A 24,800-nucleotide genomic window follows, 5' to 3' on the forward strand; every position below is an offset into this window, starting at 1 on the left:
TAATTGTATTACTCTCCTCTCTTTGCCCCGGCTGTCGATACTCATCCTCAGTCAACAGCTCACCTTTTTTTTTTTTTTTACTACCTTTATCTCCTTTCTCCTCCGCTTTGCTCTCAACGCCTCTTCTCAGCTGTTTCGATTCTGCTGCGTCTCTCTCCTGTCCAGCATCTTCTGCGTCCTCCGATGCTCCGACCAGACCAAAGGATGGAGAGAGGAGGAGGGAGGAGGAGGGAGGAGGAGCAGCCAGGGCCGTTGCTAGGAATTCTGGGCCCCTTGAAAGAACATTGAAGTGCATTCCTCGCCACTTTTTTCTTAGACAATGTATTATTTTATCATTTATTATCATGCATTTTTCTGTTACTCTTTGTTCTTGACAGTGCCTGATGCAATATACCCAATTATTATTATAGAATGAATCGCCTTATTGTTTACAACTACGTCCGGGTAGAAAACCAGCATGAGAACAATAGTGACGGACGAGAGTTTCGCTATATCTCATTTTTCATGTCACTATATCGCCGTTGAGTTTAATCTGATGTTTGTAAAGTTTATAAAACCAATGAATGGACAAACATTACTATTTATGTGTGCACATTTTTGTAATTAGTCATGGTTATCATAGATTAGCTGGGCTAACGGTTACCTGTTTAACTTTAATAACTCAGTGACTCAATAAACGGTCCATGAAAAAATATTTTCTCCATTTTTCTCCTCGTTCGTTGCCTAGAAATCTAGCTGCACCCTAGCGGCAGCAAATATATTTGCTCCGTAGGTGGGTCTAGAAACGAGCCATACACCGTTTGTGTTCACCAATCACAGCGCTCTATCTGTTTAGAGAGTCGTTGGGCGGCTTAACGCGATGACGACATACTTGCAACGGTGAAAAACATGACAAGAAGATGGCTTTGGCTAAGGAATCGTTTGAATCGGCGTTGGCATCAACTTTGAAAGAATTAAACTTGTCATTTTCTTTAAAAGTTGAGCAAGAAACTGAACACTGAAGTCATTCATTTCGAAGAAGGATGTATTTGGTGTTTTGCCGACGGGATATGGGAAAAGTTGAATCTACGTCATCCTGCTCTTTGCTCTGATTGGTCGTAGCGCTACCCTATTGCGTGCAGAGGCAGTTTGAAAGACAGCCTTCATCCCGCCCCCTGGATTGAGCCGAGGTCTACCGGTCGTTATACATTTTAATGATATAGTCTGGCTTGTAAGGGCTAGTTCGTTAGCCTACTACTTTTCTCATTCAAAGTGCTTCAACGTGCTGATTTTCTACCTGGTAGTAGCCTAGTTGTAAACAACAAGGCGATTCGGACTATTGCTTGGAAAATAAACGGTATTTCATGAATATTACATGTTTTGTGGCTTTGTTTTGATGCTGATGCAGCATTTGTTTGAGTTTTAGTCAGGGTTATATAATAATTTAGTTATATCATAGATTAGGATACTATGGGCCCCTAGAATTGTCATCACCCAATTACGGCCCTGGGAGCAGCACTAAGTCTCCTTGATCCCTGGACATGAGACATGATGAGTGTGTGTGGGTGTGTGTGTGTGTGTGTGTGTGTGTGTGTGCACGTCACGACGGCGAGAGTGTGTCCGCCTGCAGGCCTGTTATGCAGATGCTTCTTTGTGTAAACAACCAGAACAATAATTGCTGTCCTCACATTTGAATATATTTGAATCACAATTCATGCATGCATCACGACAACAATGTGACAGCGTGAAACAAATCTACATCCTGCAAGGTAAAACTGCTGCTGCTGCTGCTCGATGCGCTCTCTCTCTCTCTCTCTCTGTCTTTCCAAGAGCAGCAGCGTCTCCGATAGACATCGAGATTTAACATCACACCATCAATATTCCATCAACATCACCTTTAAGTGAAGCCGCTCATCCATTTGGCTGATTATAGTGGGTCGACAAGGAGGAGCAGGTTAGAAAGCAGAGAAGAATAAAAACTACTTCTCTTGATTACAGTGACTCATAAATGTTTTTTTTATTGAAGGCAGAGACTCTGTTATTTCTTACAGGCAAGAGGAAGCTCTCAAGGCCGCCGTATAAATGACTCCGACTTGTCATTTTTAAAAGATTATATTATGTTCGGCAAATAACAAACGAGACAATTACGCAATAAAAGACGACTGTAACGTTTGAAGCACTCAGTGAGAGATAAGGGAATGAATAGATGAGAGGCGGTCGTCTATTAAAGTATAAATCAACATCAGGAGCTCGTTTCCTGTCGGCGTCATCTAGTTTTTTTTTCTTTTTTTATATTAAAATTATTATTTCTTTTGTTTCTTCAAACTGAGCTGAGTTCAAAGACACACTGTCATACTGAAGAGATTCACTTCATGTTCATTTAGCTCAACTTGGATCTGTCTTTTTTCCTCTGAACAAAGACTTTATGAGATATTTTTATGGATAGTGTGAGCAAAAGGAGAGATGAGTGTTTTTTCTTTTAATATTGTTTGAGGATATAGAAACAGACAAGGATTCATTATTAAACTATTGAATTGTTAAAGTGTCTTTAGTGCTGTACTTGATTAGTCTCAACCCAGTTGTAATCTGATAAACAGTAAATTCAGACAGATGTTTTCTAAAAGCTGCAGTGGAAACTTCTCAGTCACCTTTTCACCTCCAACCCGGGGAAACTGACTCCAAAACTAAATAATGAAATTAAATGAGAGGTTTAAAATGGACATTTTTTGCACTGAGTGTGTCGGTAAAAATGACTTGTATACACTCTGTAGCTGTGTAAATCCTCCCTGTCTCTCAGCTCTCAAGCTTCTCCTGCGTGGGAACATCTGGGTCATGTGCTGGGAGAGGTCACGCAGGTTTTTACAGCCTGCTGCCTCCACCGTGCAGCGACAGCAGGGGGTCGGGGGGCTGGACACGCTCCGACCACCAGCCATGTGGAGACAGAGACAGAGACAGAGATGAAGACAGGCCTTTTCTTTTCTTTTCTGTTCCTTTTCTTTTGTTTTTATGACTATGCTGCTGTCCAGGGACGTCACGCTGCACCTGCACGTCTCCGTCTCCTCAGGTATGAAAGGTGTTTAGTGTTTGGTGTGTGTCGGGTCACTGTGAACAATCTGAACCATCTCACGACCGTCCTGGGTCCGTCTGGTAAATCCACCCAACCTGTTATTTATGACACACATGGCAGTTTGTCCCATATATCAACAGTGATCTATGGGATGTATTATTATCACATATACACATCCAGATGAGCCTTTTTTCTGTCTGCATTCCGGTTCCCCTCCCTTCCTTCCTTCCTTCCTTCCTTCCTTCCTTCCCGTCGTCCTTACTCCTTCTTCCTTCCTTGAATGAATCTGTTCCCTCCCTCCATCTTTCTTTCCTTCCTTTTCCCTTCTTTCCACAATCCTTTCCCCCTTCCTTCTTTCCCTTCTTCCTTCCTATAATGAATCTGTTCCCTCTCTCCATCTTTCTTTCCTTCCTTTGTCCCTTCCTTCTTTCCACAATCTATTTTTCCTCCCTTCCTTACTTCCTTCCCTTCGTCCTTACTCCTTCCTTTTTGACCCAATTGACCCAATCTGTTCCCTCCCTCCATCCATCTTTCCTTCCTTTTCCCCTTCCTTCTTTCCTCCCATCTTTTCCTTTGTCCTTCCTTCCTTCCTTCCTTCCTTCCTTCCTTCCTTCCTTCCTTCCTTCCTTCCTTCCTTCCTTCCATGACCCAGGAGGACAACAGGAGGGTTAAAATGTTCCAGTGCATTTTAGCTTGGTGCTTTTATTTTGACGGAAAGGCCTGTCTCTCTTGCCCTGGATCCGGCTGCTTACCAAAAATGCGAGTCAACGGCCCCAGACCACATCCAGATAAGTTCATAATATACACTGTAAGAAATGACAACTAGGATGGATTAATTATTGTGGTATTTTCATATGTTCACAAAGTTTATTAAAACGGCATGTATAAAACCTCTTTGTTGTTTTATATTATTAATTTCAAGTTAATTTTAAACACGTCTCTTTCTGGAAAAGTGTCTCAGGCTATTAAATTCTACTAAAATGAGTCTATAAAATAAGCAAACATCCATAAATGTAACATATTTATGTGGACTAGTCATGTATGTCAACATGTGGCTTTGCTCCAATTTGAAATATGTTTCAAGTTAAAGTTTAACATGTGTTGTTTTTTATTTAATATGCGCATATGTTTCATAAATGTAAATTCAACATGTGTGTATTGTGGATCGGAGTCATAAGCAGCATACTTTACAATCAGTATTAACATTCATCAGACCTGATCATGTGTATCTGTGATTATGTGACCAGATGCCACCTGAACACCGCACAACAGCAGGTGTGAATCTCAGAGTGTTTATTTTATAAGATTGATTATGGTCTCCAGTTATTATTACATGAGTTGCATTGTGGGTCCTCCTCTATTTTATTGTTTTCAACTTAACAGGAGATAAAGAGAGAGTTTCTCCTTCGGCCTGATCAGCACATTCCTCATGGAGAGAGAGTTGGATGCGAAATGTGTTGTTCTGTCCAAAAACCACTCTTATCTCATGCGTAAAAGAGAGAGAAGAGGACGATAAACTCTGGAGGGATCTGGTGCACAGTTGTTGGGCAGTGAATAAACTTCTCACTCTGGTCTGCATTATTGTCCTGATTAGAGAAATAACCTCCAATAAAAATAAAAACATTAAAGAGGAAATTAAGAAAAGACGAGATACATATTGTGTGTCATGAGAAACAGATTTCTAATGAGCTTGGCCTTTTTTTCGCTTGTGAAAGCAGGAAACTGAGTCACGGTTTTAACAACGGTTATGGGCCTGCAGGGTTTTATGTGTGTGACACATGGTAAAAAAAAGAGAAACTAACACCCTCACAATGCAGGTATAAGGTTGACTGAGTCCTGTCACGGCTCAGTAAACTGAATTCAAACGCAGAACAATATAAGACAGAGGTTCAAATGGCTTCACCTTGACTGAAGGTCGTCAGCTAGAGAGGAGAGGAAGGGGGATGCACGAGGACGACGTGGTGGTGGTGGTGGTCAAGGTTCAGGTTGGAAACAGGAAGAAGGAAATGATAAAGCTGGACGGATAGAAAAGGAAAGCAAAGGGTGAAAATCTGTCAGCAAAAAAGTCTTGAAACCTGCAGCGTCGTCAGTTTGGGAGCTGATGAATGAAACTACTACGATATAAATAATGAGTGGGTTAATGTGGGGCAGGTTGAATCACCAAGGTTACTGCAGTTTATTCTGAAGGGGACATGCAAACATCCAAGAGTTGTGGAAGTCAAGAGGAACATTGATGCCAACAGGATTTATCAGGAATAGGGTTGCAAAATTCTGGGAATTTTCAAAATTGTAAACTTTCCATGGGAATTAACGGGAATATATGGGAATAAACGGGAATAAATCCCAAATTTACAAGTTCTTCTCACAAATAAATCTGTTGAAATGTCATGTTTTTTAATTGTATTATTATGCATGGATGTCTGTTTATGACAAAACAAAATATTTACATTTATGTTCGGATATTGTTTAAATTACCCCCAATTTCCAGTTAATTCCCATAATTCCCATGGAAAATTTCCAATTTGGAATATTTCCAAAATTCCTCATCTTAACTTCCCATGGAAAGTTTCTGGAAATTTACCGGAAATTTACTGGAAATTTTCTGCTCCTTTGCAACCCTAATCAGGAGCATTGATCATCTGGTTAAGGTGCATTCATTTTCGACGTTGAAACTTTGACTTCCTGGTTCTTTTCTTTGGGAACTTGAAGGTTCCTCTGGTCTACTGCAGGTCTGCGATTATAAATCATCTTCCTCCACATAAACAGAACTGAGCGAGGCCTTTCCTTTCACCTCGGGGTCGGTCCATTTATCGTGTGGTTTTTCTTCTGGGGACTCCATCTCCAACCACAATGAAGAAACAGTTTTAAATCTAAAACGAAACAATCGGTCCTTGTCGACCAATCAGAAACGACGAGCCATTGGAAAGTACCACTATACATGACTGAGGAGTTTAAATCTAGACCCTGGTAAGTTCAAATTTAACCAAAATACACCTGATTGCTTCTTTTTTCATTCATTTTTACTTCCCGGTTTATCCTTTCCTCCCTCTCAGGAATCTGTGTGATGTATTGTAAAAATGTCTGTGCTGTTAATTCCATCTCGGCTCTCTCTCTCTCTCTCTCAGCTCTCTGATGTCTGACGTCTGCCCGGCAACTTGGCATCCCAGATGAGCGTTTGGCTGCAGGTCATCTCTCTGCACACTGGAAACAAACGCTTTGAACATCCAAGCACAACAGATGAGAGAGAGAGAGAGAGAGAGAGAGAGAGAGAGAGAGAGGGAGAGAGAGAGGGAGAGAGAAGCTGCTTGATGGAAAAACTCTGCAGATTTTTGGACTCCCCTGCTTTGATTTTGTGCAGAGCTGTGTTTCCAATAAATTGCTCTTGAACTCAGACATAAAAATCTGGCTTTGTAAAGAACGCATAGTAAACATAAGTCAGAGAGGAGCATTACTCAGGGGGACACTCACCCCCCCCCCCCAACAAAAACAAGATCACTCCCTCTGGATCAGGAGGAGAAATTCGTCTCAGTGGATGCAAATGGAGGAGAAGTCATAAATTACTCACCAGCTTTAATTAGCCAAACTAATGGTGCTCAAAATGAGAAGAGACAAACCAAGCGATTTACAAATAACCTGTTTTTAAAAACAGTAAAGTTAAGAACAGATTTAACAGATTTTTGAAATCTCACAGGAAGTCATGTGATCACGTGCAGCGAAAAACAAAAAAGAAAAGGAAAAAGAATATGGGTGAACTGAAGAACAACACTTGAAGATTATTTGGACAAAAAAAAAAAAAAATCATTTGGGACAAGCCACAAATTGGACCACGCCCCCTTTATCGACTCTGTCAATCAAGATTTGTTTGAAAACGCTGATACAGGAATGTTTAGCGACAAAGCTAACGAGGTAGAAGAAGCTGCTGCCTTGGTGATTTGTGTCTTCCTGCGTGAGAAACTTCTAAAAAAAATGAAAAAAGAGAGAGACAAAGGTTTCTTCTTCTTGTTTATATCGATCTTGACAGAAGGAAGAAGAAGAAGCATCAAAACACAAAACAAAACAAAACACCAACATGGCCGCCGTATTTTCTGTCATGGCGGCTTAAGAATCCGTGTCGACTAATCTGATGCGTTCAAGATAAACTCGAAAGTAACAGAGAAGTTGTAACTCCAACTCAGAAATGTCTAGCCTCCAACATAGAGTTGACTCTACAGCTTTAACCCGGAGGAGAAAAAAACATGGATTCCCAAAGAAGTATGGCAAATTGTGTCTAATTGAAAGATGCATGAAAACATCTACAAATAACTTTTGATAAAGGGATACTTCACCCAAAATTCACCAATTTTCTACTCACCGTCATGCCAAGGAAGGGTTTGGAGAACTTTCTGAGTCATCAAAACGCTTTAGGAGTTCCAGGGGGGGTCCGGCTGGCAACGGGTTTTCATGGCGGCGGATAGAGTTCACTTTTGAATCGTTCAGAAAAAGTTAATGTGATCTCTGTTTTTATCCTTGTTGTAGCAGCAGCTCCCAGTGGCTGCATGAGATTTGCTGTGAGATGTTCTTCCGTGTTTACATCATACATCCAATGGTTTACAACGACGAACGAACATCTCGCAGCAAATCTAGCGCATGAGCACAAACATCAACAGAGGAGTATCAGTAAGTCAGAAGACTCTGAGATGATACCTGAATTTCTGAGTTTGATGCTGTTCAATCCTTTTTTTCACAACTCGGAACTCATTTTTTCTGAGTTGCGAGTTGTCTTGGGATGATTGGTCGTCACTCACAATCATCACTGCACGATAAATGCTGCCTGACAAAGCTGAGATCCATGAAGCTCGACTCTAAAATGAGTCGTGCCACTCAAAAAATCAGCAAAAAATCATACGGAGCATGGCTCAAAAATCTGGCAGACCTCATTCTTCTCAATACTGTACATAAGAAAGAAAAATATTGCTCAATGCAGGAAAACCACAGGAAGGAGAAACCACTACCATCACCATGTTTGAAAAAGTCTAAACCGTTGATTACAGCCTGAAACTGTGGAAAGTTCAGGGTCAAATAGAAAAACTTGGGAATTTTCGGGGGCTCAGGACGGAGGCACAGCAGCTGGCATCTATATTAGGTTTTACATGAGTATGTGATATATGGAGGGATATTTATGTGAAAAAAAGATGCTGCGTCCTGTAATAACGCTGTAACGAGGTCGGTTGAACGGCTCCATGGGATCATCTGCTTAAAAATCCATCTTTTACTTTTTCCTCTTTGAACCTCTGATATTTGATCTTAACATTCAGGGACGTTAAGGGAATCTCTCAGACTTAAATTTAAGAAAAAAAAAAATCCCCGACCATGAGTATGACAGCATAAAGACAGGCTGCCAGGAGGGAAAGTGCACGTTCCTCCTTCAGTTCTGGCTCGGCTCCAGCTTTTCAGCGCGGACTTTCTGTGTTTTTTTTTTATATTTGCAAACGATTTGTGCAGGAGGGGAGGGGGGAAGAAGCATCTCCTCCTCCTCCTCCTCCTCCTCCGCTTTGCGCTGAACGGGAACCATAATTCTTGTTTTTTAGATGTTGTGTAACCAGTCACAGGTGAAGTCCTGTCCTGTGTTTGGCAGTCGATTCAGAACATGTGGAGTCCACCTCGCTCATGCTGGGCCGTGACTTCATAACAGTGGCCGCTCCCCGACTCTTCTATCCGCCCCGGCCCGTCGCCTCCGCTGCACAGAAATAAGAAATCACTGGGTTTTTGAAACGTCACACTAGAGGCTTTAAAACTGCAGCACAGAGGCCTCTTGTCTTAACTGGACTTATCTGCGTCTAAACTGCACAACATCTGTATTTCATAAGAAGGAGAAGATGTTCATTCCCACAGTTTGGACACTTCCTGGTTTCCTTTAACTCTCAAGTCACATTTCTGAGTTAATCAAGACGTTATTTATCCTCAGCTGATCAGCAATAAATCACGTAGCTTCTGTCCCCAGCATCAAAACAGACACATATGATCAATTGTTTTTAATATTTAGTTATAATTATACAGAGACACACTGTCACTGTTTCATTGTTTTGACTCTGCACACACACATAACAGCCAGTATGAAACAATGAAAACGACTTAATTTGAGGCTGAATCAGAGGAAGAGTTGATGAGCTGTTGTTAAGTGTCACGACTTGAAAATGGCTGCAGTCAGAAAACAGCACCAACAGCTGAAAGTCATCGGTTTAAACTGTCTCCTGTTTTTAATTTCACATGCACAGGACAATAAACAGAGTCTCAGATAAACATGCAGACAGTGAAACTATTTATTTCATTGTTTGATTTTATATCGGCCACGCAGGCTTTTAGGAATCTGAATCGAACTCTGAGAAATGTTGATGTTAGTGTTGCAAATGTATACGAGACCTTCTGAGATCAGCGTTATGTTATGTGATCAGTCTCAGGTGTTGACACAAGTCATTTAACTTCACTTCCTCAAACTGTGTGGGAATGGGAAGCTTTTCTTTTCTTCTAAATCACAGTTTTCTGCTCTGCATCTGCACACAGATGTTCACTGAAGCACTTCAGCGACAGTGTCCTCGTTTCACCTCAACACTTGTGTTTTTTTTTTTATTCAAATAGAAATTTTCTTCTACTCAAACACATTTTACATCCATCCATTGTCTATACGACTTAATCCAGTGGTTCCCAACCGTTTTTGGCTCATGACCCCATTTTGATATCACAAATTTCTGGTGGCCATCAATCAAGATGCGCCAGTTCAGATATTTTCATATGCTGCATTTTATTTGAACTCGATTTATATTTGAGAAAGTGAAAGTATAGAATACAGTTGTTTAAGATTGTGTGTGTGGTGTTTTTAATCATAATTTAAAAAAGAATAATAATTAGTTAAAAAAATGTTTAAATTTTTAAAAATCAATTACTAGACATTTCAGGTGACCCCACGTGCGGTCCTGACCCCAAGGTTGAAAAACACTGACTTAAAGGAATAGTTCACCAAAAAATGAAATTCAGTCACTGTATTGAATTTTCCTGGGGCAATACATGACTGTTTAGGCTGTGAAAATGTCCTAAATGACGTAGTTTTGGGTAAAATCTGTACTATATCCCTTTAGGACACTTGGATTGCAGTGGACGAAGATTACAAGGTTTTTGTGTAGTTTTTTGGATGTTTTTGTGTCAGGCACTCTTGACTTTCATATAAGGATTTCGTTGGACTACGAACCGGCCTCCCGGGTCTCCAGATGCACTTTGAGGAATAAAAAACTACTGCGGAGTATTCATCAGCATGAATTTCATTTTTTGGTGAACTATTCCTTTAATCTGTGCAGGGTCAAGAAGAGGGGGCGGAGCCAATCCCAACTGACACAGGGCGAGGGCGGGTTACATCACGAGGCCACTTGTGGAGGCCAACAACACACACACACACACACACTACACTAGTGCATGTTTTTAGACTGAAAGAGGAGAGAACCAACATAGACACATAGAGGGGTTTCAGACAGACACGGTTCTGGTTCCCGAACCCAATTTTGGTTCAGAACTGGCTCAGAACCTGAAAAGTCGGTCCTCAACAGAACCAAAAATAGTTGTTTTTTCCTTGACAACAAGCAGGAAGGACGAGAAGGCAGTGACTGACAACATGGAGGAAAATAATTTTCAGTGGTTTGTTGAGGAAATGAAATGTTTGGTGCCAATTTGAGTTCAAGAAAAGCTAGAAAGCAGCACAGGAAAGACTCGAGGTAGCTGTAGTGTACGCTGAAGATAAGAAAAAACATGCAAACTCCACCCAGAAAGGCTCGAGGCTAACCACCAAGACGCCGTGTCACACCTGGCCAACATTTTCCAGACTCACAACACTGGTAAATTATTCTGCAAAGAAATAAAACACGTGTTCCAAACAACAACAATACACAGACATATGTATGCAGCTAAACATATGAGCGAGCAAGGGCAACAAGATGGAAGAAAGAAAGAAAGAAAGAAAGAAAGAAAGAAAGAAAGAAAGAAAGAAAGAAAGAAAGGTAACACTTTACAATAAGGGTCCCTTAATAGTACATAATTAAATATTAATTAACTGTTTACAGATATATTAACAATCATTATTATGAATTATTTAGGATTAGGAAACACATTAATTAATGTAGCCTATTAGTAAGCAGTTAATGTTTACTACTCAAAGTTAGTTAATAAATTACAGTATTAAGTAATAATAAAAGTTGAATAATGTAATTAGTTTTCATTATGTATGCATTACTCAGCATTAATTAACACATTAGTTTATATATTAATGCTTAATAATGTACTAACTAACGTTAATTATGGGACCCTTATTGTAAAGTGTTACCGAAAGAAAGATCTGGCCTTCAACAACCATCCACTCTCTTACTTAGATACAAGAACGTGATAACATGATTCATCCTTGACCTGCAGGAAAGTGTAGTCTCTTTATGAAAAGAAAAAGAAGAAGAAGAAGAAAGGACTTGTCATAATATAGAATTTAGCCGTCAACATTTCAGATGCTCGTCTGACTTCCTCTGATGTTTCACACTTTAAAACATCTTGAATCCAGAGAACGTGTGAAGGAGGCGTCAAGGACTTCAAAACAAAACAGAATGACAAAGGCGATTTCATCCTTTTTCATTGCAGACATCTAAAATAAATCATTACAACAACATCAGATTTAATGTATATGTTTTACAAAAGCTGATTTACACCTTTAACTTATCAGAAAATGTCACTTTACAGACTCAAAAATCATGTAGACGCTAATTTGTTGGGTGTAGTCAGGACGATGACGGACGTCCAGATGAAGACACATGAGTGTAATTATACAAAAACGACTTTTCATCTCAGAGCTCCAAGGACATTTTACACCAACACTGAGAAACATGTGCTTCACAGGACGGCGCCGTGTGTTTTTCTGCCTTTGTGCTGCTCGTCTTCATCAAGATTGTGTTTTATCCGTGACCTTGCACACTGACATGACATTTCCCTTTTTTTCGCTGACGAATCATACGCGGCAGGAAACGTGATACGTGCAGAGAGAGAAAGAAAGAAAAAAACAAAAACACAATACGAGTATCCAAAAACCGAAGAAGGCCCGCTGTCAGCAGCACATTATATCATTATATCAATAACACTACTAATGTGGGAGCTCACATCCAGAGGACGTGTTTCTATTCCTGGGCTGCTTCATCGGAGAGTTGTCGAGCTTCTCTGTTTCCACTGAATCTGACAATCAGAACGACATGGCCGCAGCGTGTCGATATCAATCATGGGTTTTCAATAGACGGCTTTAAAGAGGCCGAGGCTGCTCTGCTCCGTTCGCCTGAGCTCACACCGGGGCGATTATGGATCAAGTAAATGCTGGATTCAAAAGGATTTAAGCAGGTGAACGCCGTATCAAATCAAAAAGGGGGAGGCTGCAGGCCGGCGACAGAAGGGGGGAGTCAGAGGTGCTGCTGCAGGGCCGATCTCCAAGGAGGATGTAGGAAGTGGGAGAATTGATGTGTCCAAGGGATCGATACTGGAGAGCATTCAGATCTCAACAGTGTAACTAAATCATCCTGTGGCTTTTGCTGCTGCTGCTGCTTCAGGGGCAGCGGCCTCTGCACCCCCCAGCTTACGTGGAGAAAGAGGAAGTGAAGAAGACGAAGAAGAAGAGCGGATAAAAGCGGCGACAAACCAACGGCTTCATCGCCACGTTGTCTCTTGGATCGATATACATCAACACCGGTTTCCTTTAAGTGTAAAGGCTAAGTACCTCACTGAGCCACGGTGCTTAAACGACGTGCATTAGTGGTTTTGAAGTGGTCTCATCAGATTTATTATTATTATTATTAGTATTATTATTATTATTATGGTTATTCTGACCCCAGAATACAAAAAGTGTTTAATGGATACATCATGGTTCAAACTGCAGAACCACAACAAAGTCTCTTCAACAAAGTGCTGCTGCAGAGTGAAATATAAATGCAGCACGGTGACGGTGGATGGACTTGACTCTCTGCAGTTTATTAGTAACACAACAACCTGTGAAAGCTGAGCTGCACGTATGTCAGTGAAGGCACCACGCATCCTTCACTGTCCAACTCCCACAAGATCACATCACACATCACACAGCAGCAGCTGGTCTGAGCTCAGCTGAGTGAGTCGCCCTCTAGTGGCGCCCGATGGTCATGGAGCTGCAGCTCTAAACCGACTCAGGCTGCTGCCTTCTCTTAGATTTGACTTGTTATTATTAATTATGAGGATTATAAAGAAGAAGAAGGAGAATAAGAAGGAAAAAAAAGCATGAAAATAGGATTTTATGCAGCAGTTGAATCACATAATGGATAAAAGCTCAATAGAAAGTGGCCAGAAAAATAAAAACACCTGTTCTTCCTTTAGTCCATATGATTTATTTTAGTTGTGTGTGTTTCTCTCTCTCTCTCTCTGTGTGTGTTGACCTAGTTCTGGTTCCAGGTCCTGTTTGTGTTTTTTTTAAGTAGGGGAGGAGCAGAGTGTTTCTAATAATGTGACTCCCTCATTTACATAAATAAATTAGAAACACACACCTAAAAGAAAAACTGCTTAATGCACTTCTCTGTGCGCAGAGTTTAACATTTGTCACAGTGGGACATGGAGAAGGAAACTCCAGGACCTCCAGGATGGTGTTGTGTGGACTTTATGATATTATAATCCACATGTCCCTGTGAGTGTGTGTGTGGGTGTGTGTTTGCATGTGTAACAGCCTCCACAGCTCTTTGCTTTCCTTTTAAAATAGAACTTGTTGTTTTAAATAATAATTAACCAGTCTTTTACCTCTGATTTATTTATTTATATGTATTGCATTTGCATTTCTACCTGTAGGTTTATTAGGTTATTTAGAGTTATAGCTTAATTTTATATTCAGCTCTGCAATTCTCTAGATAGAGCTGTTATCTTTTTTTTATTTTGTTATTTTTTTATTGATGCAATGAATGACATGTGAATGCTGCAGTCTATCTATCTATCTATCTATCTATCTATCTATCTATCTATCTATCTATCTATCTATCTATCTATCTATCTATCTATCTATCTATCTATCTATCTATCTATCTATCTATCTATCTAGTGTTGATGATGATGATGATGATGTAGAGTGAGTCATCATCAGGTGCTGCAGGATCATGATGGACCTGGAGGTTTTTTTTTTAGGACTGAGATGGATCAAGTCTCAGGTTTCCTCTTAGAGTTCAATCACTTTTGTCCATATAGAGTAGAGTATAGACAATAAAGATATAAAACAAGGGGGTGGAGGGGTGGAGAGAGGGTGGGGTTGGAGTGGTTGGGGTGTGGAGGGTAATATTACTAAATGCGTCAGACATTCATATTATGTGTCCTTTATAATAAATATAAATCATTTTTATGCCGCTTTTTGCGATCGAGACCTCACGTGAGATTAAAGCGCGACAGAGTTAAAGAGAGAGAGAAAGAGAGAAAGAGAGAGAGAGAGAGAGAGAGAAAGAGAGAGAGAGAGAGAGAGAGAGAGAGAGAGAGAGAGGAGCAGGTTGTATGGTCTTACTGCAGGAGTATCAGGGGTAATAAAGTGGAGGGTGGACTTGCCCCCCCTCCTCTTTCTCCCTCTCCTCTCTCTTCTCTCTCTCTCCTCCGCAGTGCACTTGCAGCTGAGCAGCACTCCGGACAGGACGGTCTCCTCCTCCTCCTCCTCCTCCTCTCTTCAGACTCTAGTGCTGCTGCTGCTGGTGTTGGTACAGTAGTGAAGTGCACGCACGGACCGACAGACTCGTGACTGTGCGGACTCATTGATAAAAACCAGTGGTGCTGGGGATTAAAATGAGAACTCCTGCTGAGCGGCTCTCCTCCTCCTCCTCCTCCTCCTCTTCTTCCTCCACTTCTTCTTCTTCTTCCTCCTCCTCCTGCTCCTCTTCCTCCTCCACATAGCGCTGCCTCCTTCTCTTCTTCTGCACAAGATCTGTTTTATGTGACTCCAGCAGGCGACGCAGGATGACTACGACCTTATCGCTGGTGGTTTTGAGCGCCTTGGTGAGTAACGAGCCGGAGCTGAAATGTTGCTTTACTGTAATGTAGTGCTGCTGGGGAAACCTTCTCCATCACGACTGTTCAGGAGGAGTTTCTATTTTTCTTTCTTTTTTGTTTTAAATGATTTGTTAACTGCTCTCATGCACTTTGTTATTTTATTTTTGAAAATATTTCCTCCCACTCTTGTGTTTCTATATTGTTCCTGTTTAGGGGTTTAGATTTCTTACTAAAAACATTGAATTGGTATAATTTCTCCTATATATAAAAACCTTGCAGGGACTTTAGTGGTGAGTTTTTCTGGACCTCAGAGTTCATGTTCATGTGTGATGATGACTGTGATGTACATTACACATCATTGAGTGTGCTGCTGCTGCTGCTGCTGTGGTGTTTCCCTCTCTTTTGATAAAACATACAGGTGCTGCATGTTGCTAAACTGCAAATATACCCAAGTTGTGTTATATTGCCCCATTCAGCTCTGCATCCACACACACACTCATGGTCATGCATGCACACACAGACTTACTCACACCTCCCTGTTGGTTTGCATCCAGGGAGGAAAAGTTAGAAGGAGCTGTTTTTGATTTATTAAAAATTAAAATTTGCTTCACAATGGGCTGATTGACGCCTTAGTCCCAGATGTAATAGTATTAATTAAGCAAGAACTAATTTATTTCTATTTTCTAGTTAAATTTTTTTGTGTGGATAATTAGGGTTTTAAAATACGAAGAGATAAAGATGCTGCAGCTTATGGAAAACTAAATGGATTCATTAAATCCTTCATCCGACATGAGCTTGCGTCTGGTTGTGACATGAAGTCGCTGGCTCCTCTGATAATATGAAAAAGTTGATTATGGAGGAGGGAGGGAGGGTGATTAAAGCGGCCAGGGCTGCAGAGTGCAGGGGGGGGGGCAGGGGGGGCTCTGGTATGTTCACAGCAGCTGGTCTAATTGGGCTGTGCAGCAGCAGCTCAGTCATCATGTGAACAGCTCTGTGTGCATGTAGGAGAGGAGACGCTCTGTTATGACAGCTGGTTGACAGGGCGGCGACGGGCGGCTGCACTTTGCTGGAATTAAATTTAGAAATAAACTCTCAGATTGACCATGAAATTGAGGGAAGAGTAGAGAGCAGCTGGGTCACCATACGTTTGCTTTTTTGTTGTTGTTGCTGTTGTTGTTGTTATTACTGTGTGTGATGCTGCTGCTGCTGCTGCTGCTGCTGGTGAACACATTTTCCCGCTGTATTTGTCATTAATCTGTGTTTGAGCTGAGGGATCCTCCTGGGAGGTGTCACAGGAAGAGAGGAGCTCTCTCTACATACCAGAGGAGACTCCTCCGAGGTTATGGACTCCATCCAAAAGTCATTTTTGCAGAGAGAGTCACAGAGAGAGAGAGAGGCTGTGTCTTGTCTGTCTCTCACCCTGAAAATGCCACTAAAAATAAAATAAAAAACCTAGTGTGGTTTGTGCAAAAATGTGGAGATAACAGGTTGTAAAGTCGAGAGAGGAATTCACCTCGAGAGCAAGAAAAAAAAAAAGTGGAGCGAGAGAGAGAGCTGATGGCTGCTGAGTACATCTGTTTCTGAATGAAAGCAGGGATGGCACAGAGGGGAGGGGGAGGAGGAGAGAGGGATGAGAGAGAGAGAGAGAGAAGGAGAGAGAGAAAGAGAGAGAGGGAGAATGACAGAAAAGACTGAATTGATGTCTCAGCAAATGTGAATTAAGTGGGAAATGAGCTTTTTGCTTGTTACATAATAAAAGCCACAGGACGTGAAAGTGAAAGCGATTCAGTGTAACGATTTTCTTTGTTCTGAAACGTCTGGGTATGAATTCCTTTTATTTAACGCTGCTGTGCACACACACACACGCACACACACACTGAGCAGTGACACAAGCCTCTGTTGTGTATTTATTTATTTTTGCCAGTGAAGCTGCCTGGCGTTAATATCAGAGAGCACAGGAGTGACAAAACGCAACAAGGGAGGAAGCAGCAGAGTGATAACTGGTGGAGATTAGACAGGATTATATATTATAGACTAAATTACCACGTGTCAGGGGAGAGAGAGCAACACGGCACAGTGCACATGTTTACAGGCCGACAGCTTTGGCGGCTGCTGCAGGTACGAGAAGTGACATGAACATGTGCAAATTAGGAACCGGTGCCTCAGAAGAAGTCTTTTGATCTTATTCAAACCAAACCTTATTGCCTCAGCTGTGATTCCCCCGCCCCCCTGAGGAACTCAAATCTGTTCACGTCATGTGGACTCAAGAAGCAAATAAACAAACATCAACCAGGAGAAGCTTTGAAATTTAGCTTAAAGACTAAATAAGTTAGGATCAGACAAACAGATTTAACAATCACAGTGGTATAAACTTCATACCATGACCGGGAGACCGACAACACTACAAAGTACGACCATCACGACAGATTATTATCGACCACCCTCGGTCATCAGGGAGGTGTGACAAGAAACAAACTGTCAATAATGGCGACCATAGCGCTGTGTGCAATGGTAGCGATCTTTAGCTCGGACACTGGTGGTAGAGAGGAGAGTATGGGTTAATGTGAGTGTTAATGTTAACATTAAAGCAACTACAAAGAACTTTCAGTTTGTGTTGATTTTGGTGCCCCCTGTGGACAAAAGCGGTAGTGTTTTTCCGAAATGAAGACTGCATTTCCGATGAACTCTAGCGCGTATTATCTGGCTTGCACGTGCCATCGCTTCCGGTCTGAGTGCCGTGAATCGTATAGGTAAGGTATAGAGTTAGACTATTAAGAAATTATCTTATCTTTCCACCACAGTGCGTTTACATGCGCAGCTTAATCGAGCAATGCTCAAAATTCTGGATTTTGGTGTCTAATCGGACTTGTGTGAATGTGCTCTATATGTTTTATGTTTTTACCTGTCTGCAATGCAAATTTCCCTTTGGGGACAATAAAGTTGAAGTTTGAGTTTGAGTATACATGCCGGAGAAAGTTGAATTCCAATCACATCATCTGGGTGTCTTAATCGCAGTTGGAGAACTCCGATATTAGTCGGACTAATGCACTCAGTTGTCCAGTTGTAGTCGGATAAAGGCCATGATTCGGTTTTCTCAAGTGTCATGTAAACGTACTGACTGATGGCCTCATTTACCATTGTAGCTTAAACAGAGACAACTGCAGAAACCAGAGACTTTCTGCATATCCAGAGAAAAGTTCTTTGCGGTTGCTTTAATTTACATGAAGCTAGCTAACGTATAGCTTCACTGTGTGTAAACAACTTTGTCATCCTATTGGTCAACGTCCAGGTTCATGTTGTTGGAGATGCAAACTAGGACTTCCAAATGCTAGACTTTTTGACATCGTTCTCCAGTTCTGTTACATCGCACCTCCGTTCGTCAATCACGATGTTCATTATTGGATCTGACGCCGAAAATTTGTCAGTCTTGACAAAATCGTGTGGAAATCGTCCTGAATTTGTGACGTCATGAGCAGTCAAATCAGATGGAGAGATGAGGTCTGTATAGTTAGAGTCTTCACCTCATGGTCCCCATTTGGACATGAGGGCTCAGGAGTGTGTTATTCCCACAGCGGTCCTCACAAGTGCAGAAGTACGAACATATGTGTGTGTGTATGAGTGTGTGTGTGTGGACGTTCACATCCTCCTCTCACCTCTGGACAGTAATGAGGACGGGCATGTGTGTAATGTCTCGCACACATGATTTTATGGTTCCTGCCTCGGCTGGAGCATGTCGTCGGTTCACTATTAGAGCTGATGTGACTCCAGGTGGGGGAGGGAGGGGGGGGCAGGAGAGGGGGGGTAGAGGAGGGTTATTATAGCAGATTGCCTTGTTCAAAGTGTGTCTTAATATAGGTGGAGACAACATGATTTACGATGAGTCCTGATCGCCGCTGGATTTAAGGAACAACTCCGACACCTGGCAGCAATTTCCATCAATTTGTTTTTTTGCCGTGAATGTATCGAGCGGCCGTGTGTATATGTGTTGTTTATGTGTGTGTGTGTTGCTCTAATGCAGCTACTGTCCCTCCCCCCTCCCCCTCTGTGATCCAGGTGGCGTTGGTTTTGGCGTCTAAGACGGAGCGGGCGGTGCTGGAGCCCTGTGAGTCGGGGCAGTACACCGATGGTGGGGAGTGCTGCCAGGAGTGTCCGCCTGGGGAGGGGGTGCTGAAGAAGTGTGGGGCCACGCAGACCGTCTGCACCCAGTGTCTGGACAGTGAGTTTATTATTCCTTTATTTATTTTATTTATTTACTTTATTTTACAGGATAGCCCCTTGAGATGTGCCATCTCATTTTCGAGGGGGTCCATGTTATCAACGGAAATACAAACATACTTAGTACATTATTATATACAAAGAAAGTAAGCAGAACAAACAACAAACAAACAAACAAAAAAGAGAACAGACACATGATACAATATAAAGACACAGACGCCCATTCACACACACTCACACACTACAATGCTCTATCGATCCTGAATCCCCCCATACAACACTCCAGTAAAAAATAAAAATAAATAGATGAAATAAAATAAATACAGTAGTTGATTTGATTAGTTACACTTCATGTCAAAGGGGCCTTACATCACAGACAGGAGCAGGGTGTTTGAAGGTAGGTAAACAAAGCTGATTTAAAAAGATGTAGAGAGAATATTATATATTATATATATATATAAAATTATATATATCAGCTTCCTGTTGCTACATGTCAACTTGTTATGCAGTAAAAAAAAGTACAATGCATTCACTACAGACGACATAAGACAGTAAATAAAACAACTAAAGGGATAGTTCAACATTTTGGCAAATTGGCCCATTGCCATAATCCCTATAGTCTTAGAAGTAGGTTCGTTACCTTTAATTGTCGGTCAAATACACAATCCAACAACTCCAAAACGCTCTGGTGGACAAGTTGTGACCTGCACATTCACCACGCTATGAGATAATAACAGAACGTTACCAGACAGAGTTGTTTTAGAGGTAAATTCAGAAACTGCTCGCTGAAAAACTGTCCCTGAAGGCAACGCGCATCAGCGTTTGCATGATTTACCTCTAAAACAACTCTGTCTGGTAACGTTCTGTCATTATCTCATAGCGTGCTGAATGTGCAGGTCACAACTTGTCCACCACCAATTGTTGGATTGTGTATTTGATGAGGGAAACCAAGAAATCCCATGAGCCTCCGTAGCGTAGCTCTGAGCAGCTCACGGCTCTGCTCCGCCGTTCTAAAAATAGCTTGCACCGACAATTAAAGGTAACAAACTTACTACTATGACTATAGGGATTATGGCAACGGGCCAATTTGCCAAAATGTTGAGGAAGACAATTAAAAGTGCTCCACTGCTCATCAAGATGCTAAAATACCCAACAGATACAGATAAAAAACCTTTCAAAATAAAAGCAGCAGCCAATAAATACATAAATAAAGACTCTTTTGTTCATGACATGACTACATGTGACCCAGAATGAACTAGAACCAACCACAGGGATTTTCTTTCCAAACTCCCACAGCCCATAATTTGTTTTTCTTATTATATTAGCTCATAACGTATCTCTAATGTAATTACGGTAAGTGACTTATTTATTATTGATAACGTGATTATAACTCCGATATCATTTAAGTCACAGACTCACATGCTCTCGTATTCACATTGTTTGTTTAAAGAACCTCATTTTAAAACCTAAATATTCGCAACGGTCACATTAAAAATGACGACATATTACTTACAATACAAGTTTAGGAGCAAGTCCATTCACTTCAGAAATAAGATCCGACCTCATAATGGGACAAACATGACTCTTATAAACCGGTTTTAAACTCATTTTCTATTGAAATAATACTTTATATTACGCAATTTATTATTTATTTTGCTTCCACTTCCTTTGCTGCTGCTGTAAAACATCATTTTTCCTCTCACACACAGACCACAGACCCTCCTTAAAATCTGCTCACACACGAAGGTCAAAACATGTTTTATGTTTTCAGTGATTCGGGGGAACGGACCTCTGTAATAGACGAGAATAAAAAGCAAAAAAAAAACAAAAAACTTGACTTTGCAGAAACTGTGTCAAATGTAAAAAGGATTAAACTCAGTGTGGAAACAATCACAATCAGATCTATTCAGGTGTGAACTGTTGCACAGCTGTCGTCCTTCTCCTCACCACCACCGGTACGCTGCAGAGTTTCTGCACTTACATCATCTCTTTTATTTATTTATTCACTCTCTTTGCTTTTAATAGAAGCTCAGGGCCCTGGACTCTGAACTAAAAAGCAGATCATCAAAGCCAAAACAAACGGCTATTGTCCAATTTGATCATTTGTATGAAGTGTCTGTTTTCTCTTTGCTAAGAGTCCTGAGAAATAAGGCAGGAATTCATATGTTTGATGCTTGTAAGTGGGTCCAAATGTGTGTGTGTGTGTGCGTCCTTACGGCTCTGCTCAGGCTGCGAACCATTAGAGCAGAGCCGGGAGAGGAGCCAACACTGCAACACAGAAGAAGCAGGAGAAGAGACGAAGCTGTGGAGATCTTCCTGCAGCTCACTTTGCCCTTTAAGATGCTGCTCTCTAACTTTGTCAGCGCGCTAAGGAAACGTCAAAGTATAGGTCAGCAGCGTCACCACCGGAGGAGCTGCAAGACGAATGTGCCACACCTGCTGCTGCTCTCCCCGTCCTCTACCTCTCCGTCCTCTACCTCTCCTCCCCTCCTCCTCTTCTCTCCGTTCAACAGCTACATTGCTACTAATAACGTCGGAGTGAGGGCCGACACAGAGCAGAAATCCTCTCGCCTCTTTCAAACAATGAAGTCAGTGCGGTGCGGTGCTCTGTTGTGCAGTGATTGATTGCGTTAATCCATCTTGACAATGTAAACACAGAGCAAATGCTGCCTGTAAACAGGAAGTGCTGAGTCTTTTAACACCAAACGAAGACGAATGGATGTTGTTGATGAAGAGAAGAAAAGATGAAATTCTGGAGAATTTTTTTTGGCTGACAGAAAAAAAAAAATCAAATTCTCTGCTTATCCTTGAACTTGTGACCTTCTCTTTGCACAACAGATTCAGATCTCTGTGTTGTGTCAAGTTATTTAAAAAAAGGAGAAAAATCTTTTCACCTCTTTGAAGCTTTTATTACTCAGAGCTGCACCCAAAAAAAAGAAAAAAAAAAAGCCACAAAGTGCTGGAAGTTTAATTTCACATAAACCAACTCTGTCAAACCGAGTCAACGTTAGAAAAAGACGAGGCGTGAAATTCATAGGAATTGATGTCAATGCCCAAAAAGAAAAAAAAACAAGTGTCCATGCAGTGTTGTTAAAAATCCAGTCACACCACCTGAGGTAATTAAGACTCATCATCATCATCATCATCATCAAACAATGCACTTGATGGACTGGAGCAGGAAATTGGTCGGCGTAGACAGAGGAGTGGAGGTGTCTGGAGTCTGTGCAGAGCGTCTGGACTTTTTTAAAAAATCTTTTGCTTTGACGTCACACAGGATTTGTCTTTGTCCCACGTCATATATATTCCTGCAGTAAACGGTGGCAGGCGACGCGTCGGTGCTGAAAACCGCAGACTCATTCTTCCTATAATGTATAATATGATCCGGCCCCTTTGGCCATGTAAATGTGATTCTGTTTTATGTTATATTTATTTATTTATATAGCCTATTCCCTCCACCACCACCACCACCACTCCTCGTCGTGTCTCCTCTTTTCTCAGCCAGCAACTACTCTCCACCCTCCACCACCCACTCCAGCACCTTACCACCTCTCCTCCTCCTCCTCCTCCTCCTCTTCCCTGTTGCTATGACTCATCGTCTGTATTAGCGAATAAAATGGCATTAGAGAGCCAGGCACCAAAGGGCAAGATCTGCTCGTTCATCATGCATACTCTTACATCAGTGCATCTTTTACACATTTGATCCAGCTAATTAAAGCTTATTGAAAAAGCCTCTAACGGCGAAACTGCTACAGATGGGCGGCAAATTAAAGGGGAGCGAAAAAAAAAGAAAGAAAAAAGCTGCATAGAGGTGACAAGACGGCGTGAACCATCAGAGCAGCTTCAGTGACGACTCTCCGGGGCTCTGAACTCTGCAGGAGCGATGGGCAGAATTATCCTGACAGATTTTTCCCTCCACACTGCTGAGCTTTTGTGTTTAAACTCGTCCTTTTCATGCATTTTCACCAAAAAACAGACTTTTAAAAACACTGCTGGACTCGTTTTTAGTTTGAAATCTCTGGACGACAGAAACTCAGATCTTTTCAAACAATGACGTCGCTCCCCTGATTGGATCTTATCAGCCTAATCCACCAGTGTTGAAAACAACACGATGATGAATCACAAGCGTTGGTGACCTTGTTGTGTTTTCAGCAGCTGTTAAATTCTGTATTTGAACTCTGCAGCTCTTTGCTGTTACGTTTTTCTTTTGCAAATACAATAGCACGCAAAAGTTTGGGTGAACAGTTCAGCAAGTGGAAGATGAAATGATCTCCAAATGGCATAAAGTTACAGATGACACATTCCCTTTACATTTTAAACAATATAATTTTGTTTTTATTTTCATCTTTTACATTTTCAAAATGACAGGAGAGGAAAAGGGCCCTCAGCAAAGGTTTTGGCCACCCTGCATAGTTAGTAGCTATAGCCACAGTGTGTAAATAGTAAATATCTTGTCTGATACCTTGGTCAAAGTTATCTGAGAGCTCAAGTCTCCTGGGTTTCCCATTGTTTTACAGGCTTCTGCTTTGTTTCCCTTTTTCACTCTAAAACTATAGAAAACTAAAATAATACACTGATATTGGTAACGTTCTGTTATTATCTCATAGCGTGGTGAATGTGCAGGTCACAACTTGTCCACCAGAGCGTTTTGGAGTTGTTGGATTGTGTATTTGATGAGTTTGATGCAGGGAAACCAAGAAATCCCACGAGCCTCCGTAGCGTAACTCTGAGCAGCTCGCGGCTCTGCTCCGCCGTTCTAAAAATAGCTTGCACCGACAATTAAAGGGAACAAACCTACTGCTATGACTATAGGGATTATGGCAATGGGCCAATTTGCCAAAATGTTGAACTATCCCTTTAAAATATTGCAAAAGAGTGTTTCATGTTTAACTTTATGTCTTTTGGAGATGATTTCATCTTCCATTTGCTTAACTATTCACATTAACAGACATTTTGACCACTGCCTGAGACTGAGACGGTCTACTTCCTGTTTACAGCGGCTCAGTGCTTTTGATCGTGTTTTCAGGTGTTTGTTCGTCCGTGCAGAGATCGATTCAGCCTGGAAACGCTTTTTGATTTTCCAATTTCTTTTTTGAGGAGAGAAGTTGAGATCTGGTGGCTGAAGGTCACAGAATATGATTCACATCATTTTTCACACACACAGCCTGATCATCACCTCGCTGCACCGACGACAGCTGAGGAAGAGGTGTTGCTCTGCTCTTCCTCATCTGTCACACTGATGCAGGAGCATCGCAGCATCACTGACGTACGTCGTTGGTTTTCTACCTTCTACAAAACACGACCGGGTGTAAACTCAAACTCCTGTCGAAACATCAGCATTTATTCCTTTGGTGTGAAGTTTCACCTCTGATAAACTCGACGCTGGAGCTCAATTATCCAAGAGATTAGATAAAATCTTGATCGAAGATAGAGGGGGATTTATGTCGAGCGACGAGTGGCCACAGGACTTTGATTCACTGCCGTACAAATTGGGCTCAAAATACGATGAGATGTATAG

The 24,800-nt window shown here is 41.5% G+C and overlaps 1 protein-coding gene and 1 long non-coding RNA gene across 3 annotated transcripts in view; one reads left to right on the forward strand and one right to left on the reverse strand.

Annotated features, from left to right (window-relative positions):
• Window positions 1-3,004: 3,004 nt before the first annotated feature.
• The window catches only part of LOC146982414 (uncharacterized), a 90,504-nt gene continuing 68,708 nt past the window's right edge, over window positions 3,005-24,800 (reverse strand). The window contains exons 4-6 of one of the 2 annotated variants that reach the window (XR_015036254.1): window positions 8,633-8,762; window positions 4,950-5,061; window positions 3,005-3,123 (exon numbers count right to left, since the gene is read on the reverse strand). This is a non-coding gene — a long non-coding RNA (uncharacterized LOC146982414). Of the gene's footprint in view, window positions 3,124-4,949; window positions 5,062-6,056; window positions 6,261-8,632; window positions 8,763-24,800 lie in introns of those variants that run through there. The other variant, XR_015036255.1, reaches the window with a different exon arrangement.
• The window catches only part of ngfra (nerve growth factor receptor a (TNFR superfamily, member 16)), a 44,711-nt gene continuing 34,871 nt past the window's right edge, over window positions 14,961-24,800 (forward strand). Inside the window, exons 1-2 of the mRNA XM_085783400.1 lie at window positions 14,961-15,076; window positions 19,124-19,286. Coding sequence (XP_085639526.1) covers window positions 15,038-15,076; window positions 19,124-19,286 — 202 coding nt within the window. The 5' untranslated portion in view covers window positions 14,961-15,037. The remainder of the gene's footprint in view (window positions 15,077-19,123; window positions 19,287-24,800) is intronic.

The sequence above is a fragment of the Trachurus japonicus genome, chromosome 8 (genome assembly GCF_045865225.1).
Source record: "Trachurus japonicus isolate A0001 chromosome 8, Traja_1.0".
In the NCBI taxonomy this organism is placed as follows: domain Eukaryota; kingdom Metazoa; phylum Chordata; class Actinopteri; order Carangiformes; family Carangidae; genus Trachurus; species Trachurus japonicus.